This window comes from Marmota monax, unplaced genomic scaffold, assembly GCF_021218885.2.
Source record: "Marmota monax isolate L192 unplaced genomic scaffold, Marmota_monax_Labrador192_F-V1.1 WCK01_AAM20220418_F8-fsc00026, whole genome shotgun sequence".
Taxonomy (NCBI): domain Eukaryota; kingdom Metazoa; phylum Chordata; class Mammalia; order Rodentia; family Sciuridae; genus Marmota; species Marmota monax.
The window spans coordinates 11,653,916-11,672,801 of NW_026693108.1; the positions used below are offsets into that span (position 1 = coordinate 11,653,916).

Below are 18,886 nucleotides of genomic sequence, written 5' to 3' on the forward strand. Positions count from 1 at the left end.
TAATATGATTTAAAATCACAAGTCAAAACCATACCAAAAGTGCTACTTTCTCCTTATCTTTCTACTTCTTTCCCACCTTTTGTAGGAAACCAACTTCATTAGCTTCTTGTATAAATAAAATAAAACAGATTTTAAAATCAGCCATCATAATGCATTTCTTTTTCCTAAAGCAAACCTTCCTCAAACACGTAAGACCTACCACAGCTGCTAATAAAGGTCCAAAGTTGTTGTCCCTGGTGGCAACTTAGCTGCTATAAAACTCTTTGTACTGATATGCCTGGTTTCTTTCAAAATCAAGCTTTTATTTTCTTTCCTCCCCCTTCCCTTCCTTTTTTTTCCCCTTCTTTTTTTTTCTGCTACTGGGGGTTGAACCCAGGTTCTTATGCACTCTAGGTCAGCACTCTATACATTGAGTTAATCCCCAGCCCTTTTTATTTTGAGACAGGGTCTCAGTAAGTGGCCCACACTGGCCTTGAACTTGTGATCCTCCTGCTCTAGCCTCCTGAGTAGCTGGGATTATAGGCATGCACCACCATGCCAGGTTACAAAACCCAGGGCTTGACTTCTTGCTGGCTAAACCCCAGCACAGCCACACCAGGTGTGGCTGATTACCTGTTCCTCAGAAACCTCCAGAGGAGGGGAGGCCTGCTGTTCTGACCGACGACCATCTTGATAGTTTATGTTTCTCCGCTGACGTAAAGGAGGGAAAAGACGATTCCAATTGATCATTCCTCCCTGAAAAGAGAGTAACACAATCATAAGACATCAGGAGCAGAACCACCACCAGGCCTAGAGGAGGTTTCTCTCCAGGTGGCCACATAGAGGGACAGGGAATGGAATGTACTCATCTGCTCCAGGCCAGCAATTCAAGTCCTAAAGTTTCCCAGCCCCCTTCAAATGACAGGATAAAGCCAGCAGCCTGCTCAAGGTGCAGAGTAATAGGAGGTAGAAAACCAGTTTGTGCAACTGGTCATGAAGGATCAGACATTCCTAATCTTGGCCTGCGTCCCCACCGTCCCCATGGACTCTGTCCCAACAATGGTCAGCCTTTGCAGGAGGCCATCTCACTAGAGGCAGAAAGCTGGGTTTCTCCAGCCGCTCTTTAAGGAGCCACTCCTCCTCCGCACCCCATCTCCTCCAGTCCTCCTATGTAGGTAGAGTCTGAGTGTGCTTGGACGGCAGGCGGTAACACAACCTAGTCCAGCAACAGGCCAGAGAGGAAAGGGACGTCACACAAACAGAGCAAAAGACTCAGAAGTCAGGATCAGCGACCACCCTTCTGAGAGTGGCTTTATGGATACCTAATCGTGATAGTAATGTCATTTCTTGCTCAGTCTATGTCACCAATAAAAAAAGGTAACTCTGTGAAGAAAAATGTATTACATGATGCTTTTAAATTTCTTTAGCTATGTTTCAATCTTTGAATTTTCTAACTTAAATCTCTAACTTAAATGTCTTCCAGTTATGGCAAAAATCATAGGCTAAGATAACCTGAAAATCTGCCTACTATCAAGACTTAAAAACACTAGATTAAATATTTGAAAATATTTTATGTGTACCTGAACACAAAAGGAAGGAATGGAAGGTTTCACAACATGAGAAACAAATGGACTCTGGGAACCAGAACAGAATCCAACAGGCTGCCTAGGCAGAGGCATGGGGGTAAACCCAGGCCCTGCCACACAGACCCGTGGGGTCATCCCTAGTGGGCTCAGGGGATAAGGCCCTGGGTTTGAAAGAGGCAGTGACTAGGAGATCAACTATCTGCCTAAAAGGCACAACCTTTAACTGGCAGTACCCCAGTGAAAGAGAGGTTAACAAAAATCAAACCCCAGTAGGGCATGTGGTGCACACTTGTAATCCCAGTGGCTTGGGAGGCCGAGGCAGGAGGACTGTGAGTTCAAAGCCAGCCTCAGCAACTTAGTGAGGCCCTAAGCCACTCAATGAGAACCTGTCTCTAAATAAAATACAAAAAAAGGGATGGGAATAAGACTCAATGGTTGAATGCCCCCTGAACTCAATCCCTAATTATCTACCCGCCACCTGCCCCCACCCCCTCAAAAATCACACCCCAGAGCCTTTCCTTCTCAGGGAGAGGACTCCTGCTCCTGCCTGAGAAATGGGAGCAAACTGGGGCAAATTTAGGGTTTAAGTTTCACTACATATGTACACATGAGTCTCAGAACTCATCAAAGTTATAGAAAAACTCCTGTGATCCTAACTACTCAAGAGGCTGAGGCAGGAGGATCACAAGATCAAGGTTAGCCTGGCCAACATTAGAAGACCCTGTTTTAAAAAGGGTTATGTGGTGGAGCCCTTGCTTAGCATACTCGAGGCCCTGGGTTTAATTTCTAGCACTGAAAACAAACAAACAAACAAAAAATAAAAGCTAGCTCAGGGATGGAGATGGATGCATCTAAGGGGCCAACCAGAAGCAAACCCAAAGTTACACTGAAGAGGGCTGGCAGTGTTGCTCAGTGGTAGAGCACTTACCTAGTATGTGCAAGGCCCTGAATTTCATCCCCACACCTCCAAACAAAAAGCCTCCAAAATCATCCTGGACAGATTCTCTCCTGCTCTGGGACTACATGGGATATATTATAGATAAGGCTCCAGTGGTAAAAGATTCAGAACCCAGAAGCACAAAATCCACAAGGAGAAAACCATGTATAACAAACAGGATGAAATCCACAAGGAGGGGCTGGGGATGTGGCTCAAGCGGTAGCGCGCTCGCCTGGCATGCGTGTGGCCCGGGTTCGATCCTCAGCACCACATACAAACAAAGATGTTGTGTCCGCCGAAAACTGAAAAATAAACATTAAAATTCTCTCTCTTTAAAAAAAAAGAGAAAGAAATCCACAAGGACTTCAATAGAGAACAACCTGAAAAGTGATTATTAAAAACAGAAGTCCTAAAGAGACTAAGATACACAAAGGTGACTTAAGAAAAGAATAAGGTATTATGAAAAAACTCAAGACAGATTTGGGGAAAAAAACAGAATAAAAATTAGGGAAACCAAAACCATTCCCACCTCCCCTCCAGCTAACAAATGTGAAATATAAAGAGACGGGAAAAAATGTCAGAGAAATATTAATCAAAGAAAGCTGATGTTGCTATATACCTATCAAATAAATAGACTTCATATCCAAGAAAGCAGACCTGTGAGCTTATCAGACACACCAGACCAGCAAATAACAATCCTACCCACCTGAAACACATAAGAGAAGAGCCACTCAAAACAAGAATACGGAGGCACACACTGATGGTCTTCTCAGACCATCCGGGAACAAGTTGAGTCATGACTCCTGACTCTGTCCTGGGGCTTCATCTTAGCTGGATCTCCCTGCTTGATGTGGCCCCCTTCAAAACTGCTGCCATCCAGACCCTCACCCAGAGGAAGCTCCTCGTCCTGAACAGCTCTGCACCCTGAACAATGCTTCCAGCTGGTTCTTACTCATCTAAACACCTGGAGGGACTCTTCTGCTCTCTCTGCCTCTGCTCTCAGTGCTACCGCTTAAAACCTGGTGACCACTATGAACCATTAACACTGACAACCTGCAACTGGTGTGCCACTGTGTGAAGTGTGGTATGTGACTGGAGTTCTAGAGACAGTAATAATTAAGATTGGAATGGCATAAGAGAACCTGAGATTGCCTTGTCCTGGTTACCAGTGAACCACAAACATCTGGTGAATTAAAGCTGCTGAAAGTGATGTAGCCTGTGAACGTATTGATATTCAATAAATTCTGATGTTGTGGGAAGACATGAACACATCAGAGTCTGGTGTATGTTGATGGCATAGTTTACTCACAAAAAAGACTCATAGAGGGAATCAATAAAACCCAGTGTTGACTGTTTTGGTTTTTTTTTTAATATTTATTTTTTAGTTGTAGTTGGACAATACCTTCATTTATTTGTTTATATGTGGTGCTGAGGATTGAACCCAGGGCTTCATATGTGCTAGGCGAGGGCTGCACTGCTGAGCCACAACCCTAGCCCCGCCCCAGTGTTCACTGTTAAAAGGTCAAATAAAAGGGATAAATCTGGCAAGCTTGATAAAAAGACAAAGAAAGAAGCACAAATGAATCAAATTAGGAATAATAGAAGGGATAAATGATAGACTTTAAAAAATCTAAAAATACTTAATTCATACCAATAACTGATGAAATAGACAATTTTCTAGAAAAATAGAACTTACTAAAACTCAAGAAAAAAAATAGAAAATGGCAATCATTTCTGAAATCTAATCAGGAGCATCTGCTAAAGCTCCATGCTTTGTGTGACTCAGCAAATCCACCTCTGGACAAGAGAAATGCAAACACATGCTCATCAAAGGGCGCCACCTTGAAGGCCCTCAGAAGCAGTAGTCAAAGACAGGGACCACAGAAAGGCACATCAGCTGTAGGATGGGTACCTTACGTTGCAAAATGCAATGCTCTACAGCAGTCAGAACAAACGAACTTCGACTTGAACTTCAACTTGAACTTCAGCGTTGAGCAAAATAAATCACCAAGAGAATGTCTGTGATTTCTATTATATAAAATAGACTTTTATCCATGTATATTATATGTTAATTGAATAATGCAATGGTACTTAAAACCATTCCCAAAAAGTCTATGAAAGCTTTAAGGACTCACTACCTCAGAGAAACTGTCCATAGAGAACAGAACAGGAAGCAGAGCCCACGCCTAGCCTAATATCTTGAGGCTGGTTTAATATTGTTTCCAAAATCAGACCAGTGCATTCTGAGAAAGAAGAATTATGGAACAATTTGTTTTCCATTTGTAGGCAGATACAACAATCCTAAACAAAATAAATAGCAAACACAACCCAACAATACTTAAAATTAATCATTGTATCTGGTATGAGGTATTGAGTCAGAATTTATCTCCATAATCTTGGAAAATATAGGAATAAAATTCTCGCACTAACAGATTGAAGGAGAAAAACCAAGTGCTCATCTCAAAAGATAAGAAAACAGTATGATAAAACTTAGAACTCAGGGAAGTGACAAGAAAGCTCGCACCTCTGTATTCAGCACAAGCTGTAGCATAATGAGACTACAAACCAAGGCCAAACGAAACCACATACAACATGGAAAGAGAGAAACAGCCACCAACACTCACCGATTGTGACTGAACAGGCCAGAAGGGCTGGGTTTAGCACCATGTGGGGCACTGGCCTCCTTGGCACTTGTGAGGCCCTGGGTTCTTCCCCAGAGTCTGGGGGGAAAGGCAAGAATATGTTGAAGACAAGGGAGGATACTCTATTCGTTGTTAGGACTTCTGTAGTAATTGTGGTATTAACCCAAGACAGGCAAAGAGTCCAGAGGAGTTCAGAAATCAGAAGCAAACACAGCACATGTCCTGTACAACAGAGGAGGCGACACAGGCCAGTGGGAAAGGGCTTTTTTTTTGGCAGTACTGGGGATTGAACCCAGGGACACTCTACTACTGAGCTACATCTCCAGGCCTTTTTATTTCTTATTTTGACACAGGGTCTTGCTAAATTGCTCAGTCTGGTCTCAACCTTTCAATCCTCCTGCCTCAGCCTCCTGAGTTGCCAGACACATTACAGGCATGTGCCGCTGACCATTAAATGGTCATGGGTGTATGCCACTGACCATTTAATAAACAGGATTGGGAGGACTGGTCACAGACACAGGAAAAGACAAAATTAGACCTTTACCTTATACCATGCACAAAAATAACCTCCACAGATTAAAGATTTAAATGTGAAAAGCTAAAATGTTAAAACCTTCAAAAGAAATAAGAGAATATTTTTATGTCATTGGGCTAGGAAAAGATTTCTAAAACAAACATATAAAGCATAAGTCACAACAAAAAAGATGGCTAAAAATGACTGCACTACCAGTTAAGAACTTCTGTATTAAAATTCAATTGTTGTTGACTAAAAAAAGTAAAAGGCAAACTACAGATTGAGAGAAAATGTTTACAACATGTATCTGCCAAAGGACAGTATTCATAATATATATAGAACACTAAGGACAAAAAGTAAATGACAGGAGAAAAGTAGATAAATGTATGTAAGTAGATAATTCATGGAAGAGGAAATCCTGAATTAATAAATATTTGAAAAAACGTTTAACTTCACTATTAGGGAAATGCAAATGAAAACAATTAGTTATCTTGTACCCACAAGATAAAATTAAAAAGTCTAACAATATCACATGTAGGGATGGTGTAAAGGAAATGTGAACTCTAAATTGCTGATGAGAGTAAAAATTGAAAGCAAAGTCTTAAGATCTAGTAAAGCTTCTCATTCTATGATCCAGCGACTTCATCTCTACATGGTTACAAGTGCCAAAGGGGCAGTTTATGAGAATGTCCTGTGATGCACTTATTATATTGGTAAGACGACATAAGAAATTCAGCTGTTCCTAACTAGGGAAAGAGTGTTTCTGTTACATAAAACACTACTGTATGAACAGCTAGAAGGAATGAACTAGGCCTACATGGAGAAAACCAAAACTACAGTGTTCAATGAATGAAGAAAGTTTTACAAGAATATGTAATACCATTTACATAAATGTTTAAATACTCCGAAAAACAGTAGATGACTTTAACCTTTTTTATGGACACAATGGTGGCAGCTTTGCACTCTACGGGTATTTGGCAATATCTGGAGACAGTTTGGGTTGTCACGTGAGGGGAAGCATGGGGATAGGATGGGGGTGCTATTGCGCCTACTGGGAGGGGCAGGGATGCTGCTGAATGTCCTGTGATGCACAGCGCAGGACCACATCAAAGACGGCCTGGACCAAGCCATCGAGAGGCCCTGACCGGAATATGCAGTCCAGACACTGAGTGGGCATCACTCAGGGCACACCAGCTACAAGCCTGTGCCATTGCACCTGTAACATCTCATTTCTTAGTAAACCCGACCCAACCCAACCCCTCTGCTCCCGTGAGAGTGAAAAGTACTTAAAAAGCAGAGGGCGGCGGGAGCTCTGGGTTCTAGGATGTTTTGACATCAATCTGCTCTTCACAGGGGGTTAAATAGGAGCCTCTACAAACAGGAAGCGTTTCCTTCACCTTGTCTTCTTCAAAAGCAAGAACCACACACTTTAAAAAGGAGGAAGGAAACAGCTTGCGTTTTGAACAGACATTTTGTAAAGTATTTGTTATTAGTTAGCAAGGAGAGTTTTCAAATGAAGTAAAAATTCTTGAGAAAGTAAATAAATGATGAATTTTCCAACAGGGGAGCAGCCAAAGTTTCTGTCATCTAATCAAGCAGAAGTTACACAGAGAGACAGCCACGCTCTACAGGCTTTGGGAGTTTCTGAACGGCTAGGCCCCCCGAGTGCACTGTGGCTTTCCTGGGTGCTTGTGGCTCCTGGGCAGGGCACAGAGACTCCTTCTCACTCACATGGAGCTCCCGATCTCCTGGGGGAAGGCAAGCTATCCAGAAACAGAAAAAACACAGCAATTCAAGATGGCACTGATTAAGGAAGAAGCTTTCCTGTGTGGCACCTGTTTAGAGGGCTAGATAAGTTCAGAGTGGCAATGACCAACTGCGACCACAGTACAGGGGTAAAACTCCAAAAAGGATTTTTGGGGTGGGGTTTGAACATGCTCAATTTTAAAAGAAGAGAACGATTTCAACAGTGGAAAAGAACACAGAGTTTTTCAAGGTGTTCAAAGATATGTACCTATTTCAAGGAACAAAACAATGCCAGGGAGATTAGGGACAAAAAAGCAGAGAAACGGAAATAGCCAAGAGCAGTCTCCAGGGCCAGAACACCTCGGTTCAAATCCCAGCACTGCCTTTGCTGTGGGACCTGAGTCATGTTTCTTTGTAACCTCTCTCAGTTTCTCATATTCAAATGGGAATAGTAAATGCACCCGCCTCGTAGGGACGTGATGAGAATTAAATGAGTTAGTACATGCAAAGCATTTCAAACGGCTGGAAACGGCTTACAGGGTGTTGGAGACTGGCTCCCTAATACTGGCCTAATAATTTATAGGAAGACTACAGGGCCCTGGAAGGCGGCTGTGGGTGGAAAATTCATACACATTCCTCATGTGGTCAGCACAGCCCCAGCTCAGTGCAGCATGAGCCGATTCCTCAGCCAAGCAGGTGCTCCATGAAAGAGTGACATGAAGAACGGTTATAGATGGGCATTATGCGAAGTCTTAGGAATATGAAAATCACTTCACAAAGTGTCCTGATTTTATTTTTTAAATGTTGGCAATGGAGGGGGGGATGCACCCTTTGTTCTCTGTCACTGGCGCTCATACACACGTGTTTATCAGCCAGTCAGGTGATGAAATATAGAGCAGACAGGGCCACCTGCAGACCACTGTGCTAGGAGGCATCCCAGGGAGGAGAGCGACAGAACTGCGTAGCGACGCTGTGCTTGGTACAGAGGAGGTGAAGTAGAACTTACTAACCCTGCTGTACATGGAGGCTTTCCACCAAGTTTCACCTCATGGCACATATAAAAAATAGATTTGCATGATACACAGGGACAGCCAAAGCTGCTCACAACAGCTGAGAGCCACAGGCCCTTCCCAGCTGCCCACCACCCTCTGGGGGCTGCGGAGATCAACATCTCGGCCCATCTGTGGCCCTGACTCAGTGGCTGGGAACCTTTAACCCAGAACATCGGGATACCTATGCATTCAGGGAATGTCCTGATTCAATGGGAGCATTTTACAGTAGGGATGACCTCTCAAGGGCAGGAAAAAACCAGATTCTTTTAGTTGCATCAGTTGAAGCAAAATCAGAATAACCGAGTGTCTACTAACATACCTGGTAATAATACCTTAAGCAATGAAGCCAGAACGAGAATAATGACAACATTCTTGTCTTCTAGAAGCTAACGGTCTGGAATTCTAATCATTAACAGTGTTTCTTGTTTCTTTCATCTGACCAATAAAGCCCTTTGCTATTCCACCGGTTCTCCTCGGCTCCATCCGATTTGACCCCTGCACTGGGCCACGCTGGCCATTCCTTGACATTGTCTCTTCTCTAGGCTTCAGGGATATCACAGTTTCTTGGTCCTTTCAGTCCTGTGCCAATGCTTCCAGTGTCCTCAGAGTCCTACTCCAGCTCATGTCCTTCAAACATTGGTGTCCCTTAAGGTTCTATTTTGAGGAGTGTTGCTCCTCTTTTTCCATGTTCTATCCACAGGTGCTCATTCATCCCAAGGCTTTAGTCACCATGTACACAGCCAGACTCCTAAATCCTCAGAGCCACAGAACCAACTTTCCATGGACACACTTCCATCTAAATATTCCAGAGACATGGATGTGTCTTCAACCAAACTCACCTTCAATCCCCTGTATTCTTGTGTCCTCGGAGTTGGGGAGTGATACCTACATCCATCCTCTGCATAGGCCCCACCGCCAGGCTTTGTCACTTCTAACTCTTACACACCTTATCAATCCCCTTGTCTTCCCTCCCCTCTCCCCCCCTCTCCCCTTCTCTCTCTCTCTCTCTCTCGCTCGCTCGCTCGCTGTTTTAGACCACTGTCAAGGGCAGGGGTGGCTCCAGAGTGATTTCCAAAGACATAAATCTCATCATGTTCCTCCTCTACTTAAAAACCCACCAACAGCCTCCCACTGCCTTCTTATTAATTTATAAAAATACTTATTGACTAACAAACACAGGCCTCTTACTTGCTAACTTATTTTTTAAATTAAAAAAATGATGTTTTCTATACTAGAACAGGAACTACTGAGAAGAGTGGCATTGTTTTCTATTTTTGAAAATCTCTTTAATGTCTGAATAGAAAATAGCTGGATTTTTGCATCTGCTTCTGCACTCACTTCTGTTGTAACTTGGTTATTGAAGTATTTGAAATCCTGCCTCCACAGATAAGTAGAAAAGAAGGGGCAGCACGTGAGTCTTTTCCCACAGCTGCAGCTATCCTTCTTTGGTGCTACTCAGCAAGTCCCACTGCTTTTAGGACACAACTGAAATTCTCCCCAGTGCCTGCCAGCCTCCTGCTTCTAGAGGCCTTTCTCACACCCCACTTCACCCTTTCTGCTCCCAAAGTTGGGGTTAGGTGCTCCTCCCATATGCTTTGACATGTCCCTGGACCTTTCTGAGGATGGCACTCAGCACGTCTTACTTCAATTCCATGTGGCCTGGCCTCTCACATGGGATCATGAGGCTGGGACTATCCACCTGTCTTGTGTGGAAACCCAACCTAGTGTGTGACCTGGCCAGTGTAGGTTCTTAGGAAACTGCTGCAGAGTGGATAAATGAATGGACAACACGCAGCAAAGCACACTGCTGAGTTCCGTTCTACAAGGTTTTCTTAGCAAAGGCCTCAGTGAGTTGTAGTACAGATACCCAGGTGACAGGTCAGTGATGGGCTGGGAAGGATAGGCAAGGAGGCTCACAAAGCACAGGCTGGTACCCAGGGCTCTCCACCACTTAGCTACATCCTCAGCCCTTTTCTTTTCTTTTTTTTTAGATGGAATCTTGCTAAATGGCTGAGACTGGCTTTGACCTTGTGATTCTCGTGTCTTACCCTCCAAAGTTGCTGGTTTGCCCAGCTCTGAAACATTCCTAAACACAGGCCTCTCTTCCTTCTCACACCAGACCAACTGTTACAAGAACCACTGACATCAAGGCCAAGGAGGGCAGCTCCTTGTGGGAGGGGCTCACCTGTACTTCCCTGCACTACTTCCCAATCTCCGTGGAAGCTGCAGCTTGGGGGGTAAGTATGAATGTGCTCAGTTTCATTCATTTATCTTCTGTGTACAGCGTGTCGTCCTGGGGCCAGGTGAAGAGAGTTATGACCCAGAGAAGTGACTAATTTCCTACAGCTGTGAAAGAGCTTAGCTGAGTTGACAGAACAAACGAACACTAGAAACGGAACAGGAGGCACACTAAGGACTAGGTGAGAGGTGCCTTGTTAGAACTAGTAATAAATGCCACTGGTGCATAGAAGAGTCACCGAAGCCTACCGATCAGCAAAGGCTTCCTGGCAAAACCTTTAAAAAACAGAAGGGAAAACAAAGCCCACTACTGCCACACACACACCACAGAGTGCTCTTCGCCTCGGTGAGACTTAGTAGGGATGATAAGAGGTTCGGAAGAAATCCTATTTCCTGTTTGAAAACCTTATTTCATTGGTAATGCCTTAAAAACGTGAGCCTTAGGAGAAAAACTCAGAAGGGTGACTCTCAGCATGCCCCATGCAGCGCGGCCCTCACATTTGTACCCAGCACCACAGAACACCATGTTGTATCTCTGTGCTGTCCAGCAGATTCTGGGCAGGTATTGGAGGAAATAATACACTGGGGGACACTAGCCTGATCAAAACCCCAGGCAAGTCTATAGCTCTGTCACCTTTTGGTGTGGTTCATTCTGCTGGCCAGTTTGGGGGCCGAGAGCCTTCAGATCAAACGTGTTCTCAGCAAACAGAAGCCAAAGGCAGCTTCCACAGCCGGGAGATCCAGAGACGGCACATCCTGCAGCTCAGGCCTCAAGGCCTTTGACTTGGGAGGCAGGGTATCCAGTGATTTTGTAGCCCTTGGCGTCTTGCTCCAGTCAGCTAGAGTTCTCAAGGTCACAGGCCTCCCTGTCCACTCCATCCTTGGATGGGCAGGGCCAGAGCCACAGGCACTATTCTAGGGGCTGCATTTGGGGTAGCAAAGAGGAGAGGGGGTATTGGGACGCCTCTAGATGGTCTATCAGAAAGCTGTGCCACAGCCCAGAATGTAACTCACAAGTCCCAGTGAAGGACTTTTTGATTGTGTGACAGCTGGCAAATGTGTCCCTGGTCTTGTTTATTTTGACTGATGACATTTCTCTTAGGAGGCTGAACACTGAACATTCTCCCAAGACAAGAGGACCATTTTAAAGTCAGGTTAAATAATTTTCAACATCAGCTGAAAACCTGAGACACACACACACATATATATATTCCCTTTGATTCGACAAGCAGGGGACCTGGTAAATTCCTGGGTGGGGAGCCACTGTAATAAGGGGGAGGGACTCGAATCCAGCCTGGTCATTCACCTTGGCCACAGGCATTGGGCACATTGTCTGTGGCTCCTTGCCCTCTGGGCTCCTCCTGTGAAGAAGGGGCTGAGCCTTCCTGGCAGGTGGCTGTCACAGCTGAGCCACCTGGTGAGTGCTCCGGGGCTTAGTTTTGAAAAGGCTGGCCAGCCAACCCCTCTCCTCCAATGCAGACCCTTTTCTTCCAAGGACTGTCAGGATCAGAGATTGGTTTGGCTCTGGTAGAGAAAGGGAGTGCTCAGTCTTTGGCTGAGGAGGAGTGAGGGGTCCAGGAGCTTCCCACAGTCCCAGCTTGGTTTGGGGCCATCTGGCATGGGAAGGTCACAACAGTTCCTTGTCTTCGGGCTGCTGTACTATCTTCTTTTGATTTACACGCTCGTGATGCTGAACACAAGTCACGTGAGGACTGCACAAGGTGAGGGTTCAACATGGCTCCCCTTAACCCGTGGGAATCAAAGTGACCTCTCAGTGTGTACAAGGCCGACTTTGCCTCATGTCCTTTGTTTTTCTTTCCTTCATCTACCAAGTTTTTGGTCATTTTTTCCCCTTAATTCTACAAAATATTATTAAATGCAAATCAAAATTGAAATGAGTTCTGATATTTGTTACCAGTAAATGTTTTGACACAAGAGGAGGTGAAACTCATTATTAAAAATGAGATGGAGGATTACTCAAGATTTCCTCTCTTTTTGTATCAACTCCCCAGAGAGTTCATTCATTTTTGTGCCTTGGGGGATTGGCTCTCATTCCCATATTCGACCCTCAGCAAGTCTCGCGCCAGGGCACACATCAGCTTTCCCAGCTCCCATCAGCCCAGCACGGCCCACATGCTCTGCACAAAAATTCCCCCAACTCTCAAAGACTGCTCATCTTTCCTTTTTGGTGGGGGTGGGGGGTGGGGGGTCCGCCTCTGTTTATGCCACGGCTTCTTGGATGACATGGTCACTGCTCCTGTCCCCCAATCCACTCTGCACAGCATTGCTGGCGAACTGCACCCATAAGCCTCTCGCAATGCCACAGCCTCGACTGAAAGTCTTACAGCAGCATGTCTAAAACATTCTGTCCTGTACTGAAGCTCTGCCCAAACCCGCCCCTGCTGAACGACTTCTCACCTCCCCTCAGCATGTGCTGTCCACTCTGTGTGTTCCCACTTCCTGTAGACTGGGACTGCCCTCCCTGGTTCCCCGGGACTGTCCTCTCACCCGATGGTGCAGACCCAGCTCTTGTTTCATGCGTGTCAATGGCTTCAGCTATTCCCATCCTCCCTGTTCTCCTTCTCTGCCCAACTTCTACAGGACATAGTCAAGCTGCCAATTCAATACTGAAGAGAAGTCTTGAGTCTACGTTTTCTCATCTACAAAATGGGAAGCTGGAGTCAACAATCCTCGAACTGGTTCAAGCTGCCTCTTTCTTGCCAGTATACTGAAGAGTAAGTCTTTTTTGTGGTGCTGGGGATTGAACACTGGGCTTTGTGCATTCGAGGCAAGCACTTATCAACTGAGCTATATCCCCAGCCCCCTGAAGAGCATCTTGAAAGCCAAGCAGTTATCTCTCAAAAAGAGGTCTCTGCTGAGGTGGCAGGAGCCCTGTGTCCTCTGCACAGGCAGCAGGTGGAGCCCCTAGATGGACAGTGGGTGTGACCCCTCCATCTTTACCCAGCTGCTCACAGGTGTTATCACGTCCATGTGGACCTCCAGTGACACCTGAGCTCCTCGGGTGCCCTGACCCTACCAGAACCGCAGCAGCAGGCAGTGTGCCTGAGGAAGGCTGCTGTGGGAACAAAGTGGGGCAGCGCCCTTGGCCCTAAGGCAGCTTGAACACTACTGTGCCGCACCCCGGGAACAGACACAACCTGTGTACCTCAATTGCCTCATCAGGAGGATCGGAACAAATCTCGGTACAGCTCATCTGTGCTGTAATATCTGATAGGAAGCCATGGCGCACGACTCTGGGAAATCATGGCTTCTGGAAGCTTTATTCACAAAACCATGTCAGTCACCACAGCTCCAAGCTGTGGGCTCAGAACCTGAGCAGTGGTGGCAGCAGGGTTTTTCCCAGATGGGGACACAGGAAGGATTTTGCCTCAGACACTAACAGATACCCCAATGGACTGTTCTCCATTACAAATGTTTTCTGGTTTTGAATACCCATACACATGACTTTTGGGGGGTGGGTGAAAAAAATTTCACAAAATGATTATGAGGATGATTTTTCTAAAATATCACAGTATATCTGTAAATTCATTCAAGGTTTTAATAAGTGCTCAAAGGATTAATAAGTGGTCAAAGGAAAAATCAGGAAAAGAATTAGAATTTCTTACAATTTTTATCTTTAAAATGTAGAGTGCGTTTACATTTGCTTTTTTTACATATCATGAGATTATACCACTCTCTTCTTTCTCATGAAGACACCAAAGCAGGATGGAAAATAGAAATGATCTTTTCAAGGTCACTTAATGAGTCAGTCTTGGAAAAGGATTAGAATTTAGATTGAGCCTATCTTTCTGTGCTGAATTTTATCAGAAAGGCCAATATGAGCAACTACAAAAGCACCAGACATAAGAGTAGTTCCTGCAAGGAGGGAAGAGACTAGATAAACAGCCTAGCTTTAACCTCACTTGAAAAACAGAGTTCTTGCACCTGATTTTCATTTGATTGCAGATTTTTATCGACTAAACACTAGTAACTTATTCCACATCTGATGCTATACTTACATGTGCTGTAAAGAGTCATAAAAGGACTAGGCTCACTGATTAGGCTACTCTGTTGACAAAGCAGCATGGCAACTTGACAAGAATGGTTTTCAAATCAGATCGCATCAAAAAGTGAAAGAGCTCAGCAAAAAAGGAAAAGTGCTAAGAAGCATGCCACAAGCCACTCGCTGTCACCAAGGCTGCTCTGGTTATTCCAGGCTGGAGATGGGAGAGGGTCTGCTCCCTTGGGATTCCTCTGTGATGCGTGCACACTCGAATGCAGGCGCAGGTAGAGGTGTTCCCAGTTGGTGCTTCCTTCAGACGCTTCTCTTGACTCTCCTTGGCTGGGTTAGGAGCTTCTCCCAGAAGAGCTCTCTGACACCTTCCTCTTTCTCCTCTCAGCCCTGGGAGAGGGAGGATCCTGCTGCCTGGTTCCCTGAGGCACTCTCCAGAGCCTGGCCCAGCACATGGTGGGCACTCCTGTGACTTGTGGAATAGATACTAATGGGAATATCAGTGTTGGCAGGTCCAAGAGCAACAAGAAGCTTCCTCAGAAAGCAAGGCAATGGAGTAAAGCCACAAATGTTGCAGAGGGATGGCACTGGCCAGCACAAAGCTCTGCTAAGTGAATCCTGTTCCCTAAAACTCGCTGAGGGCAAATCACGCCTGCTGCGACATAGGTGAGCCTTGAAACTGTGATGCAAAGTGAAAGAAACCAGTCATAACGACCAGCTAGTGCCCACGCCCCTGGACAAGGAACACTGTGAATGGGCAAATCCACATAGGTCTCCTGGGACTGGGAAAACTGGGGAGTGACTGCTAATGGGGACATAATTTCTTTACAAGGTACTAAAAATGTTCTAAAATTGATGGGGGTGATGGTTACTCAACTCTGTGAATATATTAAAAGCCAATGAACTTTACATTTCAACTTCAACCTCAGCAACTTAGCAAGAACCTGTCTTAAAATAAAAAACAAAAAGAGGTGGAGATGTAGCTCAGTGGTAAAGTGCCCCTGGGTTTAATCCCCTGAATCAGGAAAACAAAACAAAACTGAGGACCTGAGATCACTTTTCATACACTAGAAATATTTTATTAAGTTACCAATACTTGATTAATGATACGATCTCTTATAATGTGCAAGGCAGATGTGACTCATAATGATGGACGTTCAGATGGTACGTAACAACTGTTGCCAGGGTTGGGTAAAGAGAGAAACAATTTTCACAGCCACAAAACGTTACGAAGGGCAGGTGACAGAATGTAGCTAATTGACTTCAAATGCTGAAAAAATAACTGAACTGCATGTGTGAACAGTGCATTGACACCTTCTGTGCTTATGGTGTAACAGACTGCTCATCACTGAAAACAGCTGGACTCATCCAGGAAACATGGGGCTGCCGAGGCAGCGAAGGGGCCAAGATGACACCAGCAGACACACTGCTTGTGGCAATCTTCCCACAGGGCTCAAGCACGGTCGATTCAGGGTGGGTTTCTTCTTAGTTCTTTTCTAACATAAATGGAGATGTTACAGGAATACCTTAGGGTAAGCTTTATCCTCAAGTCTATGTTGTGATATATAGAGACATTTTCTTCATCAGCCAACAGAAAAAATGGTGGTTCACAAGAGTAACAGATTACCAAGACCCAGAGAGTTCAGAGTTCCCAGAAAGAAATTGCTTTGAAAGCTGCTGGCTACATAATCTTCCAGAGAAGATCCTGGCATTTTCTTTTACTGTAAAGAGTTAGATGGTAAATGTTTTAGGCTCTGAGGACCAGAAGGCATCATTGAGGCTATTATATAGGTACATACGTTTAATTTAAAATGTAAAAAACTATTCTTAGCTTCAGACTATGCAAAAACAGGCTTTTTGGCTCAGTGTTAACCCTTGTTTTATAAATTAAAACTTTTTAAGAGTAACTATCAGCTTAGCTCCCAAATCAGGACTACCTCTCAAACTTCCTGGGAGCCACAAAACAAATGTCTAAGTTATGAAAAACTTGTTATGATCTATACTTGATAAATCCCTCTGGTTTATAAAGTAATTTTACCTAATTTTTAAGCTTTTCTTATGCTGCTTTATACTATGAACATCTGAGTTCCTGAAGGAAACAAACCAAGCAGTTTTCCTTGATCCTTTCACACACCAGTCAGCATGATGCTTATGACATTAGATGCATTGGGCAGGGGGACTGCCCACACCCCAAGCAATTCTCCAGCGGACACCACCAGGGTGTCTCAAAACTTAATCCCAACACTGTCTACAAGGAGTTAGCGTAAGACCCACAGTTTAAGGGCTCAGTCCTACCAGATTATCCCTATTTCAGATGTGAATCCAAGCCCCAGGTTTTCTGCCTGTCTCCGGCTTACTAGCTATAAACAGGTCCCATGACCCTCTCCTCAGGTTTGATTAATTTGCTAAGACAGCTCAGAGAACCTTGGGAAACATTTATGTTTATCCATTTATTATCAAGGACATCACAATGACTATAGATGAAGAGCCAGACCGGAGAGACACACAGGGCAAGGCCGAGAGACGGGTATGAGCTTCACGCCCTCCCGGGGGGAACTCCAGGAACTCCCATGTGTTCAGCTCTCTGGATCCCACCCTTCTGGGTTTTTAATTGAGACACCACTACGAAGGCCTGGATGATTAAATCAGCGGCCACTGATCCACTCTACCTTCGCCCCTCTCCCTGTGAGGGCAGGTGGGAGAAGGGCTGAAAGTTTCAACCCTCTAATCACAAAACTGGTTTCCCTGGCAACCAGCTCCACATCTTGAGTAGAAAAAGGATCCTCAGCTGCAAGTACCAAAGTGACTCTGTGAGGTCACCCAATATGCAGCCAGCCACTGCTGGGGCGAGGCGTGAGCCCTGAGTCTCACACTAGGATACAAAAAGACACTGATCTCCATAGAGATTCCAAGGGTTTTAGGTGCTGTGTGCAGGAATTAGAGTAGAGATCAAATATATATATTTCTTTTTTTAGTTGTTCAAATATATATTTCTTATCATATCACAGCATCCCAGGGTTTCTCCCATCATGACCAGCAACATGAGAAATAGGCACTGGAAGCCCCGGAGGCAGTAGCAGCTAGGTCTCCTTGCAGGTGTTTTCACAGGAGACTTGGGTCTGCAAAGCTTGACTTGGTCATTCCATGATCTGCTGAGCAAGCTCAAGCTCATCAGCACGATACCCTGAGGACACAAAGAGCCTCCATCATGGCAGCTGCCCTTCTTCCTCTAGCATCACCCTCGCAATCCACACAGTACAGCCAAAGCAATCTTTCTTAAAGACAAGCCTACCGTACGCTCTCCGGCTCCAAAGGCCTCAACAGCCCATTGCTTCTTGCAGGATAAAAGAAAACACAGTCCTGAGCCTGGTGTTAGACCCCCTCTGCTTGGCCTCTGCTTTATTCCCAGCCTCATCTTTCATCGCCTCTTCTGTAGCCACCCCAGATCTTAAGCAAATGCAGTTCCTTGCTGTGCCCACAGATGTTCTGGGCCCCTGTGCTTTTCCTCATGGGTGATCTGTGCCTGAACTGAGGACCCCAGTGTTGTTCCCCCGCAAGATTCCCCCAACCTAGCTGGGCTATGAAGAGCCCCCTAAGGAGAACTGCCACACCCACATTTGTGCTTCAGGCCTGCACACAAACTCCAGTAGAGACCTGCTCCTTACTTACCTCCTCACCCTCCCCAGCAGCTTCAAACTTCTGGGAGGCCAGGGCATCGTCTCATGTATTGGCTAGGGCAGCACAAAGCATCAGAACCGAGATGCCAGTAAGTAAGACACAGGTTCCTGAGCTTCAAGAGCTCATATGCTGCTGCTGGACAAGTTAAACACACAAGCATGAAAAGTCATGTGATGGCTCGGCAGTAGAAAAAGGATCCTCAGCTGCAAGTACCAAAGTGACTCTGTGAGGTCACCCACTATGCAGCCAGCCACTGTTGAGGCGAGGCGTGAGTCCAGGGGCAAGGAGCCAAAGAGCAGAGTTAGCATACCTGATAAGGGTCTCTGCATCCATCTCCAGAAGGGAGCTACTGTGATGTGGAGAGAGCGAGGTCACAGATGTGGTAATATTTGTTGGTAGGCCCCGTTTACAATGCTACTTGCCCATGAGACAATTGGCCAAAAGCTACTGAATAGTAACCCCTTGTGGAAGTGTCCAGAAAGATCTGTGAGAAGTCAAAGCA

General features: G+C 45.2%; 1 protein-coding gene across 2 annotated transcripts in view; it reads right to left on the reverse strand.

The window, feature by feature from the left end:
* Ubac2 (UBA domain containing 2) overlaps positions 1-18,886 on the reverse strand; it is a 162,671-nt gene that overhangs the window by 13,604 nt on the left and 130,181 nt on the right. For both annotated transcript variants that reach the window (XM_058582757.1, XM_046454959.1), the window contains exon 8: positions 613-735. In XM_058582757.1, the coding sequence (XP_058438740.1) occupies positions 613-735 (123 nt within the window). The remainder of the gene's footprint in view (positions 1-612; positions 736-18,886) is intronic.